Genomic DNA, 19,181 nt, shown 5'->3' with positions numbered 1-19,181 from the left:
ACATTTTCTTTGCCTTCCAACATGCAAGAGTTATCAGAACTGAGGACAAACAGAGAGAAACATTACAGCCCTGGAGATCAGTTGAGGGCTGCCCCCCTATCTTCTGGAGTACAAATTATACCCATGAAGAATATCAGCACTGCAGCTGGACTTGGTAGCTCTTTTTAGCACAGTAAGGCTTTACAGCCTCCTAGAGGCAGGGAAACACCTGTCTGTCCTGCTCCCTTTTGGGAATCACCCAAGGTTGCCCCATGATTCAGGCAAAACACAAAGCCAAGTCTGTGAAATGAAGAAAGTCCAGGGCTACAGCTTGTACAGGTACAAAAAAATTCCCTGAAGTATTCCTCAAATGAGAGAGAGCGAGGAAAACAGGCTGATGATTGAAGAAGGCCACAACTGAGATTCAGGGCTGCCATGGGTCTAGAGGTTTAAGTGATAAGATCAGCATACAAAGAGCATTAGACAAGTGCAGATGATCTAAGCATGCAGCATCAATCACAAATGTGTCATTAACAGGCACTGCCTCACAAGGGACAAACATCTACAGATTCAAGGCAAACATGCACCATCTAGAAAAATTAACTCTTACCTTTTCATTCTAACTCAGCAGGATTCCAAACAGACAAAAGGGACAAAACAGACAAAGCGAGCATTAGGCACAGGTCAATGTTGCACCATTCACAATACAAACAACCACAAGAAATAGCTAGAAACAATGTACCTAGTAACTAAATTTTGTGGACTCAGCTCTTCCTTCTTTTCCCATATCTATCATCTTAACTGAGCATTAGTAGCAGAGATGATACCTGCAAAATGAACCTCATCCGAGTTTCATTCCTGCTTTGATATATGCAATCAGGGCAAGGGGAAATGCACCAAAGGATGCACAGTTTGAAATTCCTAATGATACAGACAAGCCAAGAACAGTAAACTGGGCATGCAAATAAACAAACACCTTTAAGACTGATTTTCAGAGGAGCAAATGGCCAGTTCTGTTCTACCAGCTTTGTTCAGTTTCTCCTTCTTTGACCAAGAAGTCAAAATGACAATCAAGGCAATTTTAAGATGCCCTTCTATTGGTAGTCTTTCACACAGTAATAATATTCTCAGCAAATTATAGCAAAAAATGAAGTCCGGGGGGTGGTGGGAAGCAAACATTCCTAACCAGAGGAGGAAGAGTGACACTGACTCTCAAACCCTTAAGTTAAAATGGAAAATGATGTAGTACAGCCTGAACCAGGCATGAGGTATCTATAGCACTCTCATGGGTATTTTTGACCTGAGTTTATACAATTGTGTGGCTGTGGTTAAGGCATTCAGGTATTGGCATAAGCTTTGGTTTTTCATCTTTGTCTCTTTATGTTTGTTACATTTGTGATTATAGTGTCACTATGCAATTAGATACAAAGACTGGAAAACTGGAAAAAACCCTAAGGGACCATCAAAGGCAACACTTCAAATCTAACTTTAGGATGTTTTATACTGCACAATCTTAAGACTGATGTTCTGTAATTTACCCAACTGACTGAAGGAGATTAGGCTGGATACACACAAGATTCACACATTTAATACCTTTTTAAAAAAATTTAGATAACAAGCAGACAGTATCATTAAAGTCTACACCCAAAGACTTATAAGGATTTTATTAAAAGGCCATGAATATTAATTCTGCAATATTACCAGTTCACACTTACCTTTCTAAAGTGTGCAAGCATGTCTGGGCTTCTCTCACACATCTCTGTGAGAAGGACAACTGATGTGTGAAGAACACCTAAATGTGAGGTGGGGAAAAGAAAAACGTATCTACATTTAACATAACTCCATTGGCTCCAGACACGTGACAAAGATCATAAGAAAACAACAGGAAATCATTAAAAAAATAGTATTCTTGAATTCAACGTATCTACCACTACAGGTATTTGTGATTGCAGCTGTGCCCAAGGGGAGGCAGACAGCAATGTACTCATGTCTTAGATCTGTAACTAAAGGTCAAAGGAGGAGGGAAACTGGACTTGCTCTGCAGAAATTTCCATAAACTAAACATACAGTAACAGACATAGTTGGGCTACGTGACCCCTAAGGACCCTTCTAAATCCTACCACTCTACAGTTCTGTACAAACAAAAGACTCCAGAAGGATCAATGGCATTGTGGATGTTGGGTTTCTCATACTTCCTGATTTTCTCTTCTGATTTAGGTAGCCTAGCTGACCTTATGTGACCCGGACTGGGCATTCCTCAGACAGTCTCAGAACTCCATCTAGAGAAAGACTACACAAAAAAACCCCCCAACCAAACCTAAAAACTGCACTTTAGAGTCACTTTAGGCATTGTATTGGATAAAAATCCCAAACTTTCCCATTTCACCCACTACTCTGAAGTGTATCAAAACACAGTGAGAGAGTTCCTTTTGTCACCTATGCCATGTAAAAGTCCTGCTGACTAGCAGAATCCTACACATCCCTTCCTTCTGAATGACATTTGTTTTCATTGCATAGAAATGGGAAGAAACAAATCACGCAAATAGACCTCAGAAGTTCCCTCCAAACTAAAGGCTTAGGTAGTGAGTGCACTATCCTGTAGAGAATGGTCTAGCCTTCCTAAGTACTCTCTCAGCTATTACCATGGTTCTTCTCATTCAGCAAGTTTTTGGTGGCTGGCAGGAACATCTCCATGAGTTCAGGCACCTTTCTGATGACATGAACAGCGCACAGGGCTGCCTGGATAGGAAAAACACCTCAGTTAGTATAGACTGCAATGACAACAATACCCCTTCTGAGAACGTCTGCCATAGTGGGAACTGTCACAGACTTCATGATACACAAAGGTCTGGAAAGTTTATGGTAAATTTTTTCACTAAACAGCATCACAGAAGAATGTTCAATAAAACTACTATGAATTGAGGTGCGGGAGCACTGAGCTACAAGCTATACTCCCACTAGCAATGGTTCACTTCTACATTATTCACATCAGAAGTTCTACTGTCTGCAAAGCAACTCTGCCTTTAACAGGGCTACTTCAGCCTGTCTTCCTATTGCTAGGGAAGAGATAATGCATTGGAAGCAAATAATTAAACTTATGTCAAATTATGGCTCATTTACTTTCCCTTGAATATCATCTCCTTCCCCACAAAATAACTTCCTCCTGTAGGTGATGGGTGCTATGAGAAACAAAAGTATACTTTCAGGGTTTTTTGGAGAAAAAAAAAAAAAAGCCTCTTTTTTTCTAGGATGCCAAAGCAACAGGAAAAACTATTCTTTGCAGCTGCTTGAGAATTGCACTAAGGGCCTCTTCCCAGAATACAGCAAAACCTCTTAGCTTTGCTTTCTCTCCAATCTCTCTCTAGATCCAGCACTAGACAAAGAAGTAACAATGCACCTCTTCCTAAATCTTACAGCTCCACACTCTCCCCAAAATTTATCAGTAAATAAATCTAGAAGAAGGAGGGTGATCACACTCTGCAGGTATTATGGCACATTTGCTGCAGAAACAAGAAAATTTGTGTTTTCACATTTCGAGACCTTAACCTTTCTAGCTCTCTTACTACTGTCACCACCATCATCAACAGAAGACACCAAATAGGTCCAAATCTTCAGATACCAGTCTGCACTGCTAATAATTAAAGTTTCTCTGGACTTATCTGTCAAGAAATAAAACTGATGACCATGAGTTTGGGGCTAATGTCTGTGGAGGGTCAGGTGTTCACATTACCATCAATAACTTTAGGATAGAGAGTACAAAAATACAAACAACTGCCTCACCCATTGGAGGCCTGTCTTTTAGAGGCTTACACACATTCCTGCTATTGACAGACAGGGAGCTCTGTCTTGCACAATGGGAAAATATTCAGCCACTGTCATCTCAGTCATCTAATATTCCATATATTACCAGGGTATTCAATCAATCTTGCCTTTTAATCCACATAAAAAAGTATTCAAAATTTTCCTGAAGTACCTTCTTCCTCAGGTAGGAGTTGGAAGTTTTGAGGAGCTTTTCCACCTCTCCTGCAAGGTCTCTGCACATTTCTGAGGAGCCCATGCAGCCAAGAGTACAGAGTGCCAGCCCCTGCACATACTGTGTGCTGTGATTAAGGTCACTGTAAAGGAGAACAAAAAAAGTCAATCAGCATGCACACAGAGAAACCGAATAACACACAGAAAAAGGCATCTATAGCTACAGTCATCTAACCAGCTGCACACATGGTCCAAAAGAACCTTCCAGATTCTCAGCTATGTGGAAGCACAATTTGGGAACAATAGCAGCTTTGAGTGCATGTACCACAGGGTTTGCTACTACTTCTACTTAGAATCCTCAATTAAAAAGATAAAATACTTGGCTCAACTATCAGGTGGGTATCCAGAGACTGAGCTGAGAAGAAGGAAGACCACACAGAATTCCATTAAAACTTATAAAACCAGAACATTGTATTTTGGAACTTGAGTGCAGAAAAGAAATTAACATGAAGTGCAGACCTGCAGTGACTCTGTGGGCTGTCCCATATGAAACATGTTCTAGGACAGACTTTAGCTCCTGCATTTACAAACCAAACAGGATAGAAGGATCTACGTAAAAGTATCCTCTATCCTGACCAAAAGCTGCAAACCCCACCACTCACACACCTTGAAAATAAACCATACAGGAATTCTGTTCAGCAATTCTTCCTATTCATATGCCTAAGGAAGTTGTGAAAAGTGGTTAATAAGAAGTTAAACCACCTAACAGGAGATACTATTCATGAGGCCAAGTACCAATGTCACACTAAGCACAAGACAACATAGGTTCCACACGGCAATCCCAACAGCCTTTAAAACCTGTCTGCACACTACTTCTCCATCTGTGTTTGGTACTCATGTTGCCACAGCACCCAGGATTCAATGCTGAAGAAAGTAAAAAATATAGCTTCTGGCTTGGGAGGCAAGGGGAGCTGGGGACTGCACCATGGAAGAGCCAGGGAAACCAGTGGTGGGTAACCCAACACACAGGAGGTGCAGAACAGAGAGAGAACAGTATCCTGGTTGTAACACCAAGTAGTTATGGCAACATGTGGATGAAGGAACAGACAGCACATGCTACTAAATGGGTTGTTTTTTTGTTTCCTTCCTTTAACAAATTTTTGGCAGCTACATAAAGCTGTGTGTATAGCAAGTACCTGCTTCAAGAGGGTGCTCACCCTTTTGTATCAAAAATCTAGGTCTTGCTATAAAATAATTAAAAACAATGACATAAATCAAATCCCTTAATGTCTAGATAAAAGCAAGACAAAGTGGTAGATACAGAAAGCCAAAGGAGAAATCAATAAACAACCCAGGGAGGTAGCAGGAAGCTCTCCACCATTTTTGCTCAGCTTCAGCCTGACCCATTCCCAGTTCAAACTCACGACACCCTTATCAAATTCACTGTAGTATAAACAATCAAAAGGTGTTAACCTGCAGCCTGGTTCTAACGGAAGAGCCTCATAGGTATGGCATTTCAGTGGAAGATCTTTACACAAACATCTCTTATCTCCTGGACACTGGGTCCAAAGTTAGCAGATCCTCAGGCCTGCAGTTTTGTCAAGTTTCTTTCCAAGCACTTTGAGGTCACAGTCTAAGTGAAGATCAGTGCTTTACTTGCTCATATATGAGAGGTTTATGTGCAAAAAGTAAATCATAATAAAAACAGACACACCACACACAACCAAACAGGCCTTTGGGTAAGTTACCCAGAACCCAGCTGTTCCACTCCTGCTCCCATCCATCTTGAAAGTAACGTTACTGGAAACACACTAATTGTCATTTACTATACTATGATGTAGAAAAGTCCCAGTTTAAAATCGTTTTGCTGAGAGAAGAAAAGTGTTAAAAAAAATTAATTCCCATCCCTTCTTGTCTCATTTCAGCAAAATGACACACAGATAGTACATCCCAAGTTGCTGCCCTGCTTCCAAGGAAAACCATTCATCAGGACTGTCAGGGCAACCCTAAAGAGAAAGTAAGATACACAGCCTTGCTCCTTGACGACTCTCCAGAGCTCATCAGCAGAAGCAAACAAACACAGGACAATATGTGTTGCTTTCTACATATGCCTCTTCCAAACCAATGCAATTTTATATTCTCTTCCCACTAAGGAAGCAGGATCATCCAATACAGTGCAATACTACAACAGCCTTATTAAGGTCAATGGCATACAACAAATTGAAGATACCACTTTTCTAAGACAAGGGGAAAAAAACCTGAAGTACTCAAAACATCACTGTCAGGAGTGTACTTTCTGATCCTGAAACCTCAGAGAATGTGTTGATGGAGAGAGAGGTGGTACCCTTACTTCTTGATGCAATTGGTCATAAGAAGATGGACATCCTGTCTCTCATCCAGCAGCAACATGGCACCTAAATACCCAATGCGCTTGTCTGTGAATTTCTGAGAGGCAATGAGTTTGAGGCACTCCAACTGGAAAAAAAAAAAAGAAAAAAGAGGAAAAAAAAAAAAGACAATTAGCTTAAAACTACTTCTTAGCTAGAGAAGAAACAGTTTGAATTTTGATGCATACTAATATAGGTCTCTTAGAATGCATTGTTGAAAGTGTATTTGATTCCCATTTTGGTGATGTGGAAAACCAAGAAAAGTTAAATGACCTGCCCAAAGTTCCCAGTAAGCCAGCAGGAAGGTCACTAGCAGCTCCTGCGTCTTGGTCAGACACTGTTGGCCTTCCATGACCTCAGACATACCAGATATGTGGGTTTATGTCACATCACAAAAGTAAACGATAACATATTGATAGAGATCATAGATCCATCACTAAAAACAAAATTGTAAAGATCTAGAAATCTAGATCTTGTTAACTCTGCACCAGAAACTTCTGAACCAGACTTAAGAGTCTGTATTTATCTACCAGAGAGAGGATCAATGCTCTGTAAGTTGTCAAAACAAGGGCATGTAGTGATAGGAAAAGAGGCAATGGCTTCAAATGAAAAAAGAGCAGGTTTAGGTTAGTTATTAGGAAGAAATTCTTGCCTGTGAGGGTGCTCAGGCCCTGGCACAGGTTCCCCATAGAAGCTGTGGCTGCTCCACCCCTTGAAGTGTTCAAGGCCAGGTTGGACGGGGCTTGGAGCAACCTGGTCTAGTAGAAGGTGTCCCTGCCCATGGCAGTTGGAACTAGATGACCTTTACGGTCCCTTTCAACCCAGACCATTCTAGGATTCTATGATTCTAAAAACAAGTTTTGTTATTATGATCTGTAACTAACTTGTTACCTAGGTAAACCAGAGACTGTCAGAGACAGTTAAGTTTCTGCATTGCTCTTTAATCTCTGCTGGAACACCAGAAGTCTACCAAAATCACTGTAGTGGCATTGTAGCCACTACAAACTTCCCTTCACTGTGTAGAAGCAGCAACTGTATCCAATAGCATAGAGGAAATCCCAAAAACAACACACATAGCTGCCACTTGCACTCTGCTGATTAAGAATTTAATTGCTAACCCATTTTTAAACTTAGCACTTTCTTAATGAAAAAAAAAAAAAAAAAAAAAAACAAAAAACCCCCAAACGAAAACAGAGATATTCTGACATTACTATGCACTAAAATATTTTTCTATAACACAAAACTAACCAAGTATAATCAACATCTACTTTCCAGACAGGAAAGTAAAGTTCTCTCCCTCACAAACACTTCCTGTAAGTCTGCTTTACAAACCAGCTGGGGCAGCAAGTAGGTGTACATGATGAGTTTGAGGAGGGGTCGGACAGAGCTGGCAACAGATCCATTGCAAAGGAAGTAAAGGAGGCATGCACAGGCAGAGATACAGGGTGTTGGGAAAAGGGATTCACGGCCCCAGCTAGATGGAAGCTTGAACAGGGCAACGGGCACAGGAGAGATGCAAGAAGCACACACATCACAAGGGGAAAGTTGCACAGGACACTGGTAAGAAAATGAAAGTTGAAGCACCATAGAAAGAAAGTGCTATGGCCTCATCACTGCTAAGTTCTCACAACCATGTGGCATCAGAACACACACTCAACTGGGCAAGTTGTCGTCATGTGTGAATGCCCAGCTAGTGCAGGGTGACAAACCAGTAACAAAAAGCTTGAAAGCAAGTAAGTTCAGTTTGCTGGTTTAAAGGGGATGAAAACCTAGAATAAACACCTCTGAACAATAAGACCAGTCATCCACACAGATAACTGAATTTGCACAAATGGGTAAGATCAACCAGGGATAAGGTACAGAACACTAGATATCGAGCTCTCATCTTTCCTGTGCTTTCTGTAAGAGAATAATGCACCTGTGAATCAACTTTTTTCCTGGCTTTACAAGATACTTTCTTATACAATCCTCTGCAAAAATGCAATGTAAAATTGATGACATCTAAGCTACAGTATGAGAGCCAACAAAGGCAGAAGATGAATGACTGAGGAAGAACATAAGAAAACTGATGACTGCAACAGATACTCTAAGATATATTTCTAGTACTTTTGAATTTAAAAGATATTAGTGAAGTTTACCCCATGAAAGGCTGATGAATTCTTGCTTTACTTGTATATAAATACATGCAAACTAGATACATGCACAGCAACGCTAAGAAACATGATCAGCTGAAGCTCTTACTAGGTCAATTAGTGGAAAAAATCTTGATACTGTTATATCCATTTCATTCAAAGGAACAATTAAAATCTGCTACATCAGTACTGTAACAGATACATTAGCAAAGCTAATACAGTACTGGCATGTAACAAGACTACAACTTACCCAACTTTTACTGACATAACCACTCTACCAACTACAATTTTTTTGCAAACAGACACAATGACAATAGTAACGTTATTTGACCATTTGTCTGGGCTGTCTGACAACTTCTGAACTTGCACAAATGGCCTTTGCACATGCTCAAGAGACAGCTTGCTCATGCTTGTCTTTGTGTACAAGATATCCTGGGTGAAAGTTGAGGATCCCTGGCTCGGAAAGAACAATACTGACCATTCACTCCTGGTTACTCCGCCCACACTGTTAGCTGCAGGCTGCTTACAGCCTTGAGAGAGACTACCACCACTTGTGGCTCTCCTGTTTTTCACCAAAACATCTGTCCTGCGTATTTATCTTGTCATACTCAGAAGCTTCCTGTCTACAACACAGGACTGTCTCTCTGCTCCACTCCACTGCTGGAACAGCATGTGTCCTCAACAGGTCCCCAGCTCACACAAACCACACTCCTCCTACACAACAGCACCATCTTGAAAGATTCCTTCCAGTAAAAAGCATTGAGGACATGCGAAGGTCTCTAAGTCACTCACTTGGAGAACACTTGTTAAAACCCCTTTTCAGCACTGGGGTGCTGACAAGTGGTTCCTGAAGGAGCCTTCCTGAAAGTGCAGCTGATAAACTCCATGACAACCAAGGGCATCGAATGAAGTGCCCTGCTCCCAAAACAGTCAGAATAGATGCTTCTTCTTGAGATGTAGCAATCCTGGCAACAACAGATATTGAAAAATCTGCTTTATCCTTCTTTCACTGAGAGTGAATTTACCACTACCGACCAAAGCAGAAACTGCAAGTTACTAGATATCTGATATCTGATCTAATCTTCTATATGTTACAGAATCACAAAATATACTGAGTTGGAAGGGACCCACAAGGATCATTGAGTCCAACTCGTAAGTGAATGGCATTAAATACTTGAGTAACAAAACAAAAGAATGAAATTTAAACATGTTTGTAACATAAACCAAACAGAGAAATTCTCAATGACACTTATCTGTAACACTTATCATTATTCTTACAGCTCTAAGATACTTAAGCCTTAATTTTTGTGACAGGAAGTTTCTCTCTTGGACCAGGGAGCCTGGCTATGAAAAGTGTTAAAGACCTAATAATGCACAAATTCACTTGCTCTTACTCAACAACTCATTATCCTGAGGGAAGAATCCAATGATACAGAAGTAAGATGATGCACTTTATATGGAAAAGCACAGCCCACACTCACTCCCTAACACTATTTGCATTTTGATTTCACTAGTTTGAGCTTACTGTTTCAGTGATACATATCAGGATTGGTAAATCCAATCATGAACGGATAGACTCACAAGACATGAAGTTACTTGAAGGGATACAACAATCTGACTGACTGCAACTTTACTGAAGACCTAGGTTAGATTACCACTAACAGGACACTTACTGACTCCTAAGCAAAACAGATTGTGTCCCAAAGACTGAGCAAGGCTAACCCTGTCAAGAACTTGTAGATCAAGAACTTTCATCTTCTTGTCTCCCTTTTCCACAATCTGTGTCAAAAATAGCACATCAAAAATAAGCCAAGAGATGGAAAACTCATACCTGCATTCTCCATGTCACCTCACTAAGATGGTTAAGGAACACAACTTCTGATTGCTGGGAACACACCAGCTCTTGTCTGCTTTAGAAGAAAAAGGGTATAGAAACTCCTTTGAAGTATCTGGTATTTTCCACCAGAGATAAAAATCCAAAGTGCTGTTCTGAACCCATCTAAAAATATCTCTGTCTTGGACTGTGGTTTAAGCACCACTGCTCTGCAGAAACACAAGCGATGAGGTGGGAGACAGTATGGTAAAAGCAGACTAAGTTTCAAAACAAAATACATTAAGTCCCCAAACAGCAGATATCACTAACAAAGTCCAAACTAACTGATGTAAGTGCAGATCATACATGAAAACACACCTCAAAACATCCCAAAGGAACAAAGCAAAACCGCACGCAGGAATGCTCTGAACAAGTCAACGTGCCCAAAACCAGAAGGCAGACTGGCATATGCACAGAGGGCACTGAATTCTGACCTACCTGTCCGAAATGTGCAGGATATCCCAGCATGTGCATATACAGCAGCTTTGCCACGTTTCTGCATCGGTATGTGTTATCTTCCTCTCGGAAGGACGACCGGATAGCAGCACATTCCTTTTGGATCATCTCACGCTCTTCTGCCTGGGTTCTCGCTGTCCGGATGGTCCGGATCAACTCCCGCAGTCTGATGGGGGCTGGCATCCTCTGGGAGAAGAAACAGGTCTGTAAAACTGGTACTGTACCTAAAGGCTTCATGCTGTTCTCATACTGCTGCGTATTTTTTTTATTTCTTACCCTACCAATATATAAGTAAAAGAATGAAGAAAACATAGGTTGTTTCAGTAGCATGGTTAAAAGTAAACTTGAGAACATGAGGAATTCATTGTACCTCACATTTGCTTTTCCAGAACATTAGAAATGGGAATTGCTGTGATTTGAGCCACCTGTCAAATGAATAGAACACGACTTCCCAATTGAAACAGGCAGAAACAGCATTCTGCAAGGTACTCTCATATTCATATCATCTGCCTCTCTCCAGAAAAGCCAGGTTCCAAAGACAGCTGATCCCAGAATCATGACAACTTGGGTCATAAATCCTTTAAAAAACACAACTCTGTTTAATAACTTCCACAAGACTGCACATAAGTGCTTCAGATGGCCATGCTTCAAAACTCCTCCAAACCTGTGCCATATACACTTCCTTCATAGCAGTGTGGAAGTCAGCAGAAAAGCAGAGGGAAGAGCAATCCTAGCTGTGTGGATATTGCAGAGAATCCTGTTTTAAAAATAAATATATCAAGTTGACACCATCCTTTTATTACACCCCAAATAGAACCACCTTTTCTGAAACAAACAAAGCCTGTGACATTACTGTCTGGTGGCACTGGTATGAAAAGAGCGTGCAAAAACATTCAAGAGTAGCTTCACCTCATCAGATGGAATATTGACGGAGCCATCTGACCCCAAGAGCAACGTAGCCTACCAAGTATCTGGCTCTCAAACAGGAGCCAAACTTTAGGATTATGTTCAACAACTGAACTTTTAGTTCATGCTCACCAAAGCTCACTTCTGACTTTCTGGGAGCTCAGACTACACAAGCATCTTTACAGCCTTCTTTCATCCATGCCAGCCTGTGGACGGAACCGAGCCCTTCTGATAACAGATAATGTCACACCAACTCGTAAAAAGTTGCCATAGCAGTCTACTACAGATTTTGTCTGGGTCACCATCCCCCCAGAACAGTGTGTCATACATTTTAAGCATCACCATATCAGAAAAAGATGTGCATTCAAGTACTGCACTAACTAGCTTGCATGACACCACAGACAGGCTAGGACACATACAGAGCTAAGAGGGGGCTTGTTTGCTTTCAGAAAAGCAGAGAGAGATGCATGTTCAACAAGTAAAGGTGGTCTCACAGTAAGCCAGCCAAAGCCAGGTCTGTAAGTCTCAATTATAAACTCATACATAACACTAAGCCTCTTCAGCCAAACCAAGTAGACTCCTCATATTTCAGTTCCCCATCTTCATACTTAGAAAGTTTGAATTTACAGAGACACAAAGCATTCAGCTCTGAAAATGGAAGAGATGTTCTTCCTGCATAAGTAAAGTATCCCAAAATGCTGACACGTGTAGGATCAAGGTTATTGGACACGTTATTCCTTAGTCTCTCCTTGTTTCTCCATGTGAATTCATAACACTTCCTCACATTACTGCAATATGAATAAATTAACTGTTGCTATGCACTCATGCTGCACTAACAAGCATCACAGAAATAGTCACAGGGAACTAAGAATCTCCAGAAGTCCTTCTATGACCATTACCTCTGTTGCCCTGCCTGCACATTCTACAGTTCTTCTGCATCCTTTCTGAAGGGAAAGGAGGGCAAAATGCTGCACTCACCACTTGAGAGGTAGGTGTGCTATTGATTTATTTATATTAAATATCTCCTATTTTGCTCCCTATTATTTTCTTAACAATTGGTAACACTCATTTTGGAGTTCTGATTGCTAAAAAGTGCTCAGTTTGCATTTTTCACATAACAGTATCATAAACCCAAAAAACTCCTTCCTGGGTGACAACTGTCTGTTTAAAGTCCCCAATTTTAAAGCCTGGACTCACCTACTATTCACATCTATCACATGCTTCTAAACTGATTTTGATAAGCCATGCTCTTGTTGGAAGATTGGGCAGAAGTTACAAAAATAAAAGCAATACTGCAGGAATATTCCTCTGCAGTGTACAGCCAATAATTTCATAATCATCAAGACCAGCCATGTGGAGGCTCATGCTGAAAAAGGTGGCTCCAGTCCTTCCACTGTGCTGACTCTGGCATTCCAGGGACAGTGCACCACGTGAGGCAACCTGTACATCTGAGAAACAGCCTTCCCCTTTCCTCCCAAGAGCAGTACCCAGACACATCAGTCCGGCTTGTGCAGACACAAAGGGAGCAGCGAGAACATGCAGAGACCAAGTGGGAAAGAGGAGAAGGGTTCTCTCCAGCAGTAATCCACACTTATGCTATGGCCATGCACCCTAATTAAGCTGATCTACAACTTTGCTGTTCCTGAGAAGATAGGCAGTGTCTACTGTAAGCTAAAACTATGACTGTTATTTTAAAGAAAGATCTGTTTAGAAAATTTTTGAAACACCAATACATAATCTGCAAACAAACTGAAGTTCGGCAACAAGTTGCTTTGATACAAGTTGCTTTGCTCCCACTCTGTATCTGAAGAGTTTATAAACTGCTGAACACTGATATCTGCAGCCTGTGACTTCTACAAGCCCAGTGCTTTCCTTGCCATGGGTCCAAAACTTTCTGTCAATATGCCCATGGAAGGCTTCAGCACTTTAAGTTTGGCCCTGGACAACAGAAAGTAAAAGGACAGACTGCCTATTCAGTTCTAGTCAGTGAAAAAGAGAACTGAACAAAGTTACCATATATTCTAAGTGCAACTTTCTATGAATATTTTTTTGCATCCTTCCCCAGTGTTTAGGCAGGACTTCCTACCTCACTGAGAAGGCAGGTACAGTGAAAACAAACACTGAAGATCTAACAGGACTGCACCCAAACATCATCCAGGTGCTGACAAAATGAACAACCCACATTTACAAATGTCCTTGCATAAATAAAGAATCAGCAAGGCACATCGTAAAGATTATTTTTTCTCCTCACCCCACAACCACAGGAAAGCAATTAGAAACCAGCACAAAAAGCAGAGAATTGATGAGTAAGTCTCAACAGCCAAATTCTGAGGCTACCTGCTGTCCTCACTCATGTAACACACTGACACACAGTCCCACAGACACAGTCCAACCTAAGACTGCCTAAGAGCACCTGCGTCTCACACCAGCTTCCTGCCTGATGAGAACAGAACAACTCAGAACTGCTCTGATGGAGGACAACATCAAGGACAAAAGACAAAGCTATGGTTTATTTTCCAACATTGAGAACTTCCGTCCTTTTGCTGCAACTACATACTCTTTTTCTTTCAGTCAATATAAAGTCATTCAGCTTTTTTAATATACCTTTAAATGTCTCCCATAAAAAAGGTTTTGCACCCATCTATGTAAAATAGTGTCTCTCCCTCACAAATCACCTCACATGCTTATCCTAGAAGCTTGAGCTCCATTCTTGTGCACACACTCTTCCAGCATTTCAACACAACACAGTTCCCATGCCACACAGCACGTTTGGGTTTCTTCCCCTCCACAAGCCTTCTCTTAATACCAAGAAATTCTTGCAGCAGGTACCTGTTCTCTGCCTTCATTGACTTTCAGATTCTTTTGCATGTTAATACCTTAGAAATTTCACCTCAGTTTGGAGTTTCAAACATGCAAGTAAGCATAAGCAGTAGATATTGCAGATGAGAAGAAACTTGGGCCATAAGAACACTTAAATTCAGAAACATTCCAGAAGAGATTAGCATTTACCTATTCTCAACAATTCCAAAGTCTATCATAATGCCAACAGACCTTTAATGTAACAATGGGAGGACAACTGTATCACCTACCAAAGCAGACCCGGAGTTTTAATTTAGCTGGTGCCTAAGTGCTGCTTATAACTTCCTCCAAAGCAGCAGATCTTGTTCTTCAGGATTAGTTAACATTTTTCACCATCACAGGCACATGCTTTTATTCTTTGCACATTAACATAAACAACAAGGCAGTTTTTAGAAGTAGTTACCTATTTCCTCCTTTGGTTTACAGCAGGAGTTTCCCTTGGCCATTTCTTTGCTAACTACAAGCCCCAGAAATCAGGCCCTGAAAAGAGCCTAATAGTTAATATTTACAGTATCTGGCAGGATTGTACACAGAATTCTTCTCCCTCATCAGATCTGTTTCCCCTTTCTCATTGTGAAGGCCTTGCTCCTCAGAAGAACCTACTATCAAGATGAAAACTTCTGAGAGAGTCAGATACCTAACTCAGATTAGTTCAAATGGTGGCAGGTGTCTAAGTTCCTTTGAAAATAGAATTCCAGCTTTTTTCCTATTCTCTGGGTTGCACAAAAGGTTCTACCTCAGTGATTCTCTTCCCTCTGCTATTCAGGAATCCTCCCCCTGAACCAATAAAAAGGCACCCTCTCTTTATGCAACTCATTTCTTCTAAACTATCCAAAAGTGAGGAAAAAACAACAGCAACAAACAAACAAACAAAAAAAAAATCAAGAAAGCAAAAATCATCATGTATTAAAACATTTAATTTTCATCTAAATTATGCTGCTAAATCAGTATTTTCTCCTCTTTTATGGTCTTTTACTAGTTAGCTTGTCACATTTCCGAGTTAAAGACTTTACACAACATGCCATTATACCAAAAATATTTGAGTACAGAACTTTACCAGAAGTCTCTCTTAGAACACAGTCACATTTAAAAATGGTGAGTCACCTTTTATATTTACAAGAAGCACCTAGTATTACCAAAATCAACCTTGAAAATGCTCAAGTGCTTCAGTCAAGCTATATTCCTCCATCAGGAATTGCAGTGTAAAGACAAAGGACAGACTATCCTTAAATGTTGAGTTGAGACCTTCTCTGGAAACTCTTCAGAAATATTAGCTTATGTCTAAAATGTCTAATGTGTCTCTATGGTAATGACATTAAAAAAACCAAACAGTTGCTTTAAAACTTCTTTAGGACAAATTATCAGACATTTAACATTTTAACATTCCATTATTATTTAGCATTGAATTCCGGAAACGTTAAGACATAAAGGCCATCAAAGCTCATTCAAGTATTCACAGAAGGGCTCTACTGTTTGGGAAAATAGTCTGAATTTCCAGTTCTAGTGAGACACACGCCAAGTTATAGCTTTTCCTGTAAATAGTATTTCTGAAGTTGGTTCTGTCTAGAAAGCACCCCAAGCTTGAAGCAGCACACATTTCACACACATCTAAAACACACACCTCCAGTTGCTCCACCCCAGTGCCTGCACAGGCAATCACACTCCTCGAGCAAACACAGCTTTCAGGAAGTTAGGCAATGAAAGCCTGACCCAACTCCCAACTGAAATCAGTAGCAGAACTCCCCCACTTGCTTTGGTCTCACTGAATCCAGACTCCCACACACAAGAGCAGAGGATCTGTCTGCAATGTCGATACACAACGCCGATGGCCTCAACGCCACACTGCTATCAGTGGGCTTCACACTTCTATCAGATAATTCAAAACAAAGATACATTGGCAGTAAAACCAGAAATATGCACTGCAAGCAGAGATGAAGCTGTGAACAAAAGCAGGGATATCGGTATATGGTCTAGTATTACCAATATTTATACAGAAAACAGTAAACACCAAAGTAAGGAGCACCATCATCATCAAGGGCAAAGGCAACACAAAGAGTTGAGTGAAAGGGTAACCAACCACGTAACATGCTAAGTGGAACAATCTCTCCTGAGAAAAAGCTATTGAATACAAGAGAATTAGAAAGTAACATCAGAAAATCAGGAAGAAATTAAGGCAGCAGGGGGCTTCAAAATGCATTCTCATAATAAAAGGCATCAGGCTTATGCTTCGCTTTATACAAAGACAGCTGAGGGAGAGGGGGGAGGTCAAGTAAGGAAAAGAGTGCCCCTAAACAAGAGAGAAAAAATAGTCTTGGAGAAGTGATGGTCCCACTTCCAGTTACATCTTAAAAAAATGAACAAGAAAATGTAGCACAAGAGTATTGAAGAGGTGAGACACGGTGCTGCTCAGGGGCTGAGAGGAAGGGAAGGACAGAGGCAGGGTAGGACCTGTTCTCACAGACCCCGGGTGTGCACAGACCCCACTGCCCCCTCCCACTCTCTGCTGCCTGGGGCACAGCCCCACACACAACTCAGCACTTTGGATGAGGTTCCCACCCCTGCACAACTGTGCACACACCCCAAACCAAACAGCTCCTCAACTGCCTTCAAAAGATGTGCTGAGCTCACAACCACTACAAACACCGACCTCAACAGCTGCCCAAAAAGAAAATAAATATTTCCCTTTTTTTAGATGCTAACAAAGGTACGAAGAAGAATTAGCACAGCTACAGAGCTGATCAATATGACAGCTGCACGCAGAATTCCAGATTTCCTGGCTTCCATTTCTATACTTCAATCACCACTGACCTACATTACCTTTGTATTTATTACCTACTTCTAGGTCCCTCGCTATTTTAATCTGTAATCTGCCTATTTTACTTCCTGTTCACTTCCCTGTAGAATTAGACTTTAAATAAAAAAAAAATTAGCTACTACTTTGTGACTAAAAACCCCATACTCTCTTTAACCCTGGTTAATGCCACATGAAAGACATGATGCCCCATTTTTACATTCATTAATATACACTTCACAACAGGCCAGGTAACTTCGGCTATGCTCTAGGAAGTTCTAGTCTTCAATTTTATCTGCAGCATCTCTGCCAAACAGCAGGTACAGGTTGTACTAATACCTGTGATATCAGCAGTTTCACTTGTCCCCATGTTAGTGTAGCTCTGTTTTTCAAGTTACAGCCTCATTTACTTATTAACTCCCGAACTTCTGTCCAGTGATGGAATGCTGGTACAAGGCAGAGCAGACCCTTTTCCCTAGAGAACAGCTGAGTATCATGTACAACAAATTAATATCACCTTCAGTCAGAAGAGTTTGTCGTGTCACTAAAAAATATGAAGAGGTCAAACAACTCATCTGCTTAAGTTATACACTGCCTACTCACAAATACAAATATTCACACTAGAGAGGCTCAAGGAGCTTTACTGAGTGAGTGACATCAGCTTTAGCAGCAGTTAAGATTTCCATGAGCTCTCATACTTGGAAAGGCAACCTTCCAAACCTGAACTGCACCAAGCAGGGCAGGCTGTGTGTGCCTGAGAACAGACAATCTGGGTTTCTTTGCTGCTGTCCACAACCTCCTCACACCATGGCCTGACACACTCACTCACTCTGTTGGACAGAGATGCCACTACAAGACTCTGTACACAAGGAGCTACCAAGAATCCGAACATTTCTGTATCCCTTGCTCTCTCACACAACACCACAAAGGTGCTACAGGATCCACCCATCCCTACCACACCACCTTCAGGAAAACAGATCAGCAGTCACAGGAACACAAAAGAAAAGAAAAAAAGGAAGATAATGGAGTTTTTTATCATAAAAGGAGGAAGTCTGAAAGTTATCTCACACACTGGAAACACTAAAGTTGGATCCCTTCACAAAACAATTACCACAGACTTTCCCCTCCTCAAGTCCCAGAAATTTAAATACCTTTTCCCCTCTTTCTCCCAGCCCAGAAGAATGAAAAGGTTCACACTGAACTCCTCAGAAAAACCCACAAAATCCCCTGCCTTTGCTGAGCTCCTGAGTACCCAGTAGGTTTTCAAACCCTGCCAAACAGGAATGCACAGGAGTAGGCAAAAGAAAGAATTTGGCAATAGAACGGGACATGCAAATAAACAAAGGGAAAAATACAAAGTGTAGTTTAGAGGAGCAGTGGTGGTAAAACAGGGGGACAAAAAGCTGCTGTGCTCTATCACACAGAAGTGGAACAGGAAAAAAAAAAGAGAAAAAGAAAACAACACAAAATTCCCTGCCATATTAAATGTGGGATACTGGAGCACCATGCAAAGGAAAACATATATGTGTTCTACTCTGTTTAAGCCACTACAGACCAAATACCTTCTAGCCACACGTGTGACATGTCACACTTCCAACGGTATTCCACTGGGATTCTGTGCTGCCTCATTAACACCTCAAGCATCAGAAACTGAAATAAATCACTCAGCATTTTTACACATCACTTACAACATAATAAAAAGCACACCTGTTCCATCTGCTAACTTTAAAAACAAAGCTCACTATAAAAAAAATTAAATATATATAGTTTCTCTTATAGTTTGTGCGAGAAGAGAACTCAACCAGCCTCGAAGAAAGGACTTGAAG

The 19,181-nt window shown here is 40.9% G+C and overlaps 1 protein-coding gene across 3 annotated transcripts in view; it reads right to left on the bottom strand.

Annotated features, from left to right (window-relative positions):
* The window catches only part of AP1G1 (adaptor related protein complex 1 subunit gamma 1), a 38,094-nt gene extending 20,329 nt beyond the window's left edge, over nucleotides 1-17,765 (bottom strand). The window contains exons 1-7 of one of the 3 annotated variants that reach the window (XM_018084615.2): nucleotides 17,576-17,765; nucleotides 10,782-10,985; nucleotides 6,302-6,426; nucleotides 3,953-4,094; nucleotides 2,622-2,718; nucleotides 1,695-1,771; nucleotides 590-598 (exon numbers count right to left, since the gene is read on the bottom strand). In XM_018084615.2, coding sequence (XP_017940104.1) covers nucleotides 590-598; nucleotides 1,695-1,771; nucleotides 2,622-2,718; nucleotides 3,953-4,094; nucleotides 6,302-6,426; nucleotides 10,782-10,985; nucleotides 17,576-17,581 — 660 coding nt within the window. In that variant the 5' untranslated portion in view covers nucleotides 17,582-17,765. Of the gene's footprint in view, nucleotides 1-589; nucleotides 599-1,694; nucleotides 1,772-2,621; nucleotides 2,719-3,952; nucleotides 4,095-6,301; nucleotides 6,427-10,781; nucleotides 11,215-17,575 lie in introns of those variants that run through there. The other 2 variants (XM_018084602.2, XM_018084609.3) reach the window with 2 other exon arrangements.
* Nucleotides 17,766-19,181: the final 1,416 nt, after the last annotated feature.

The sequence above is a fragment of the Manacus vitellinus genome, unplaced genomic scaffold (assembly GCF_001715985.3).
Source record: "Manacus vitellinus isolate BGI_N305 unplaced genomic scaffold, ASM171598v3 scaffold_10_pilon, whole genome shotgun sequence".
Classification (NCBI taxonomy): Eukaryota; Metazoa; Chordata; class Aves; order Passeriformes; family Pipridae; genus Manacus; species Manacus vitellinus.
The sequence above is the reverse complement of the archived record's forward strand: the minus strand, read 5'-3'. Positions and strand labels throughout refer to the sequence as shown.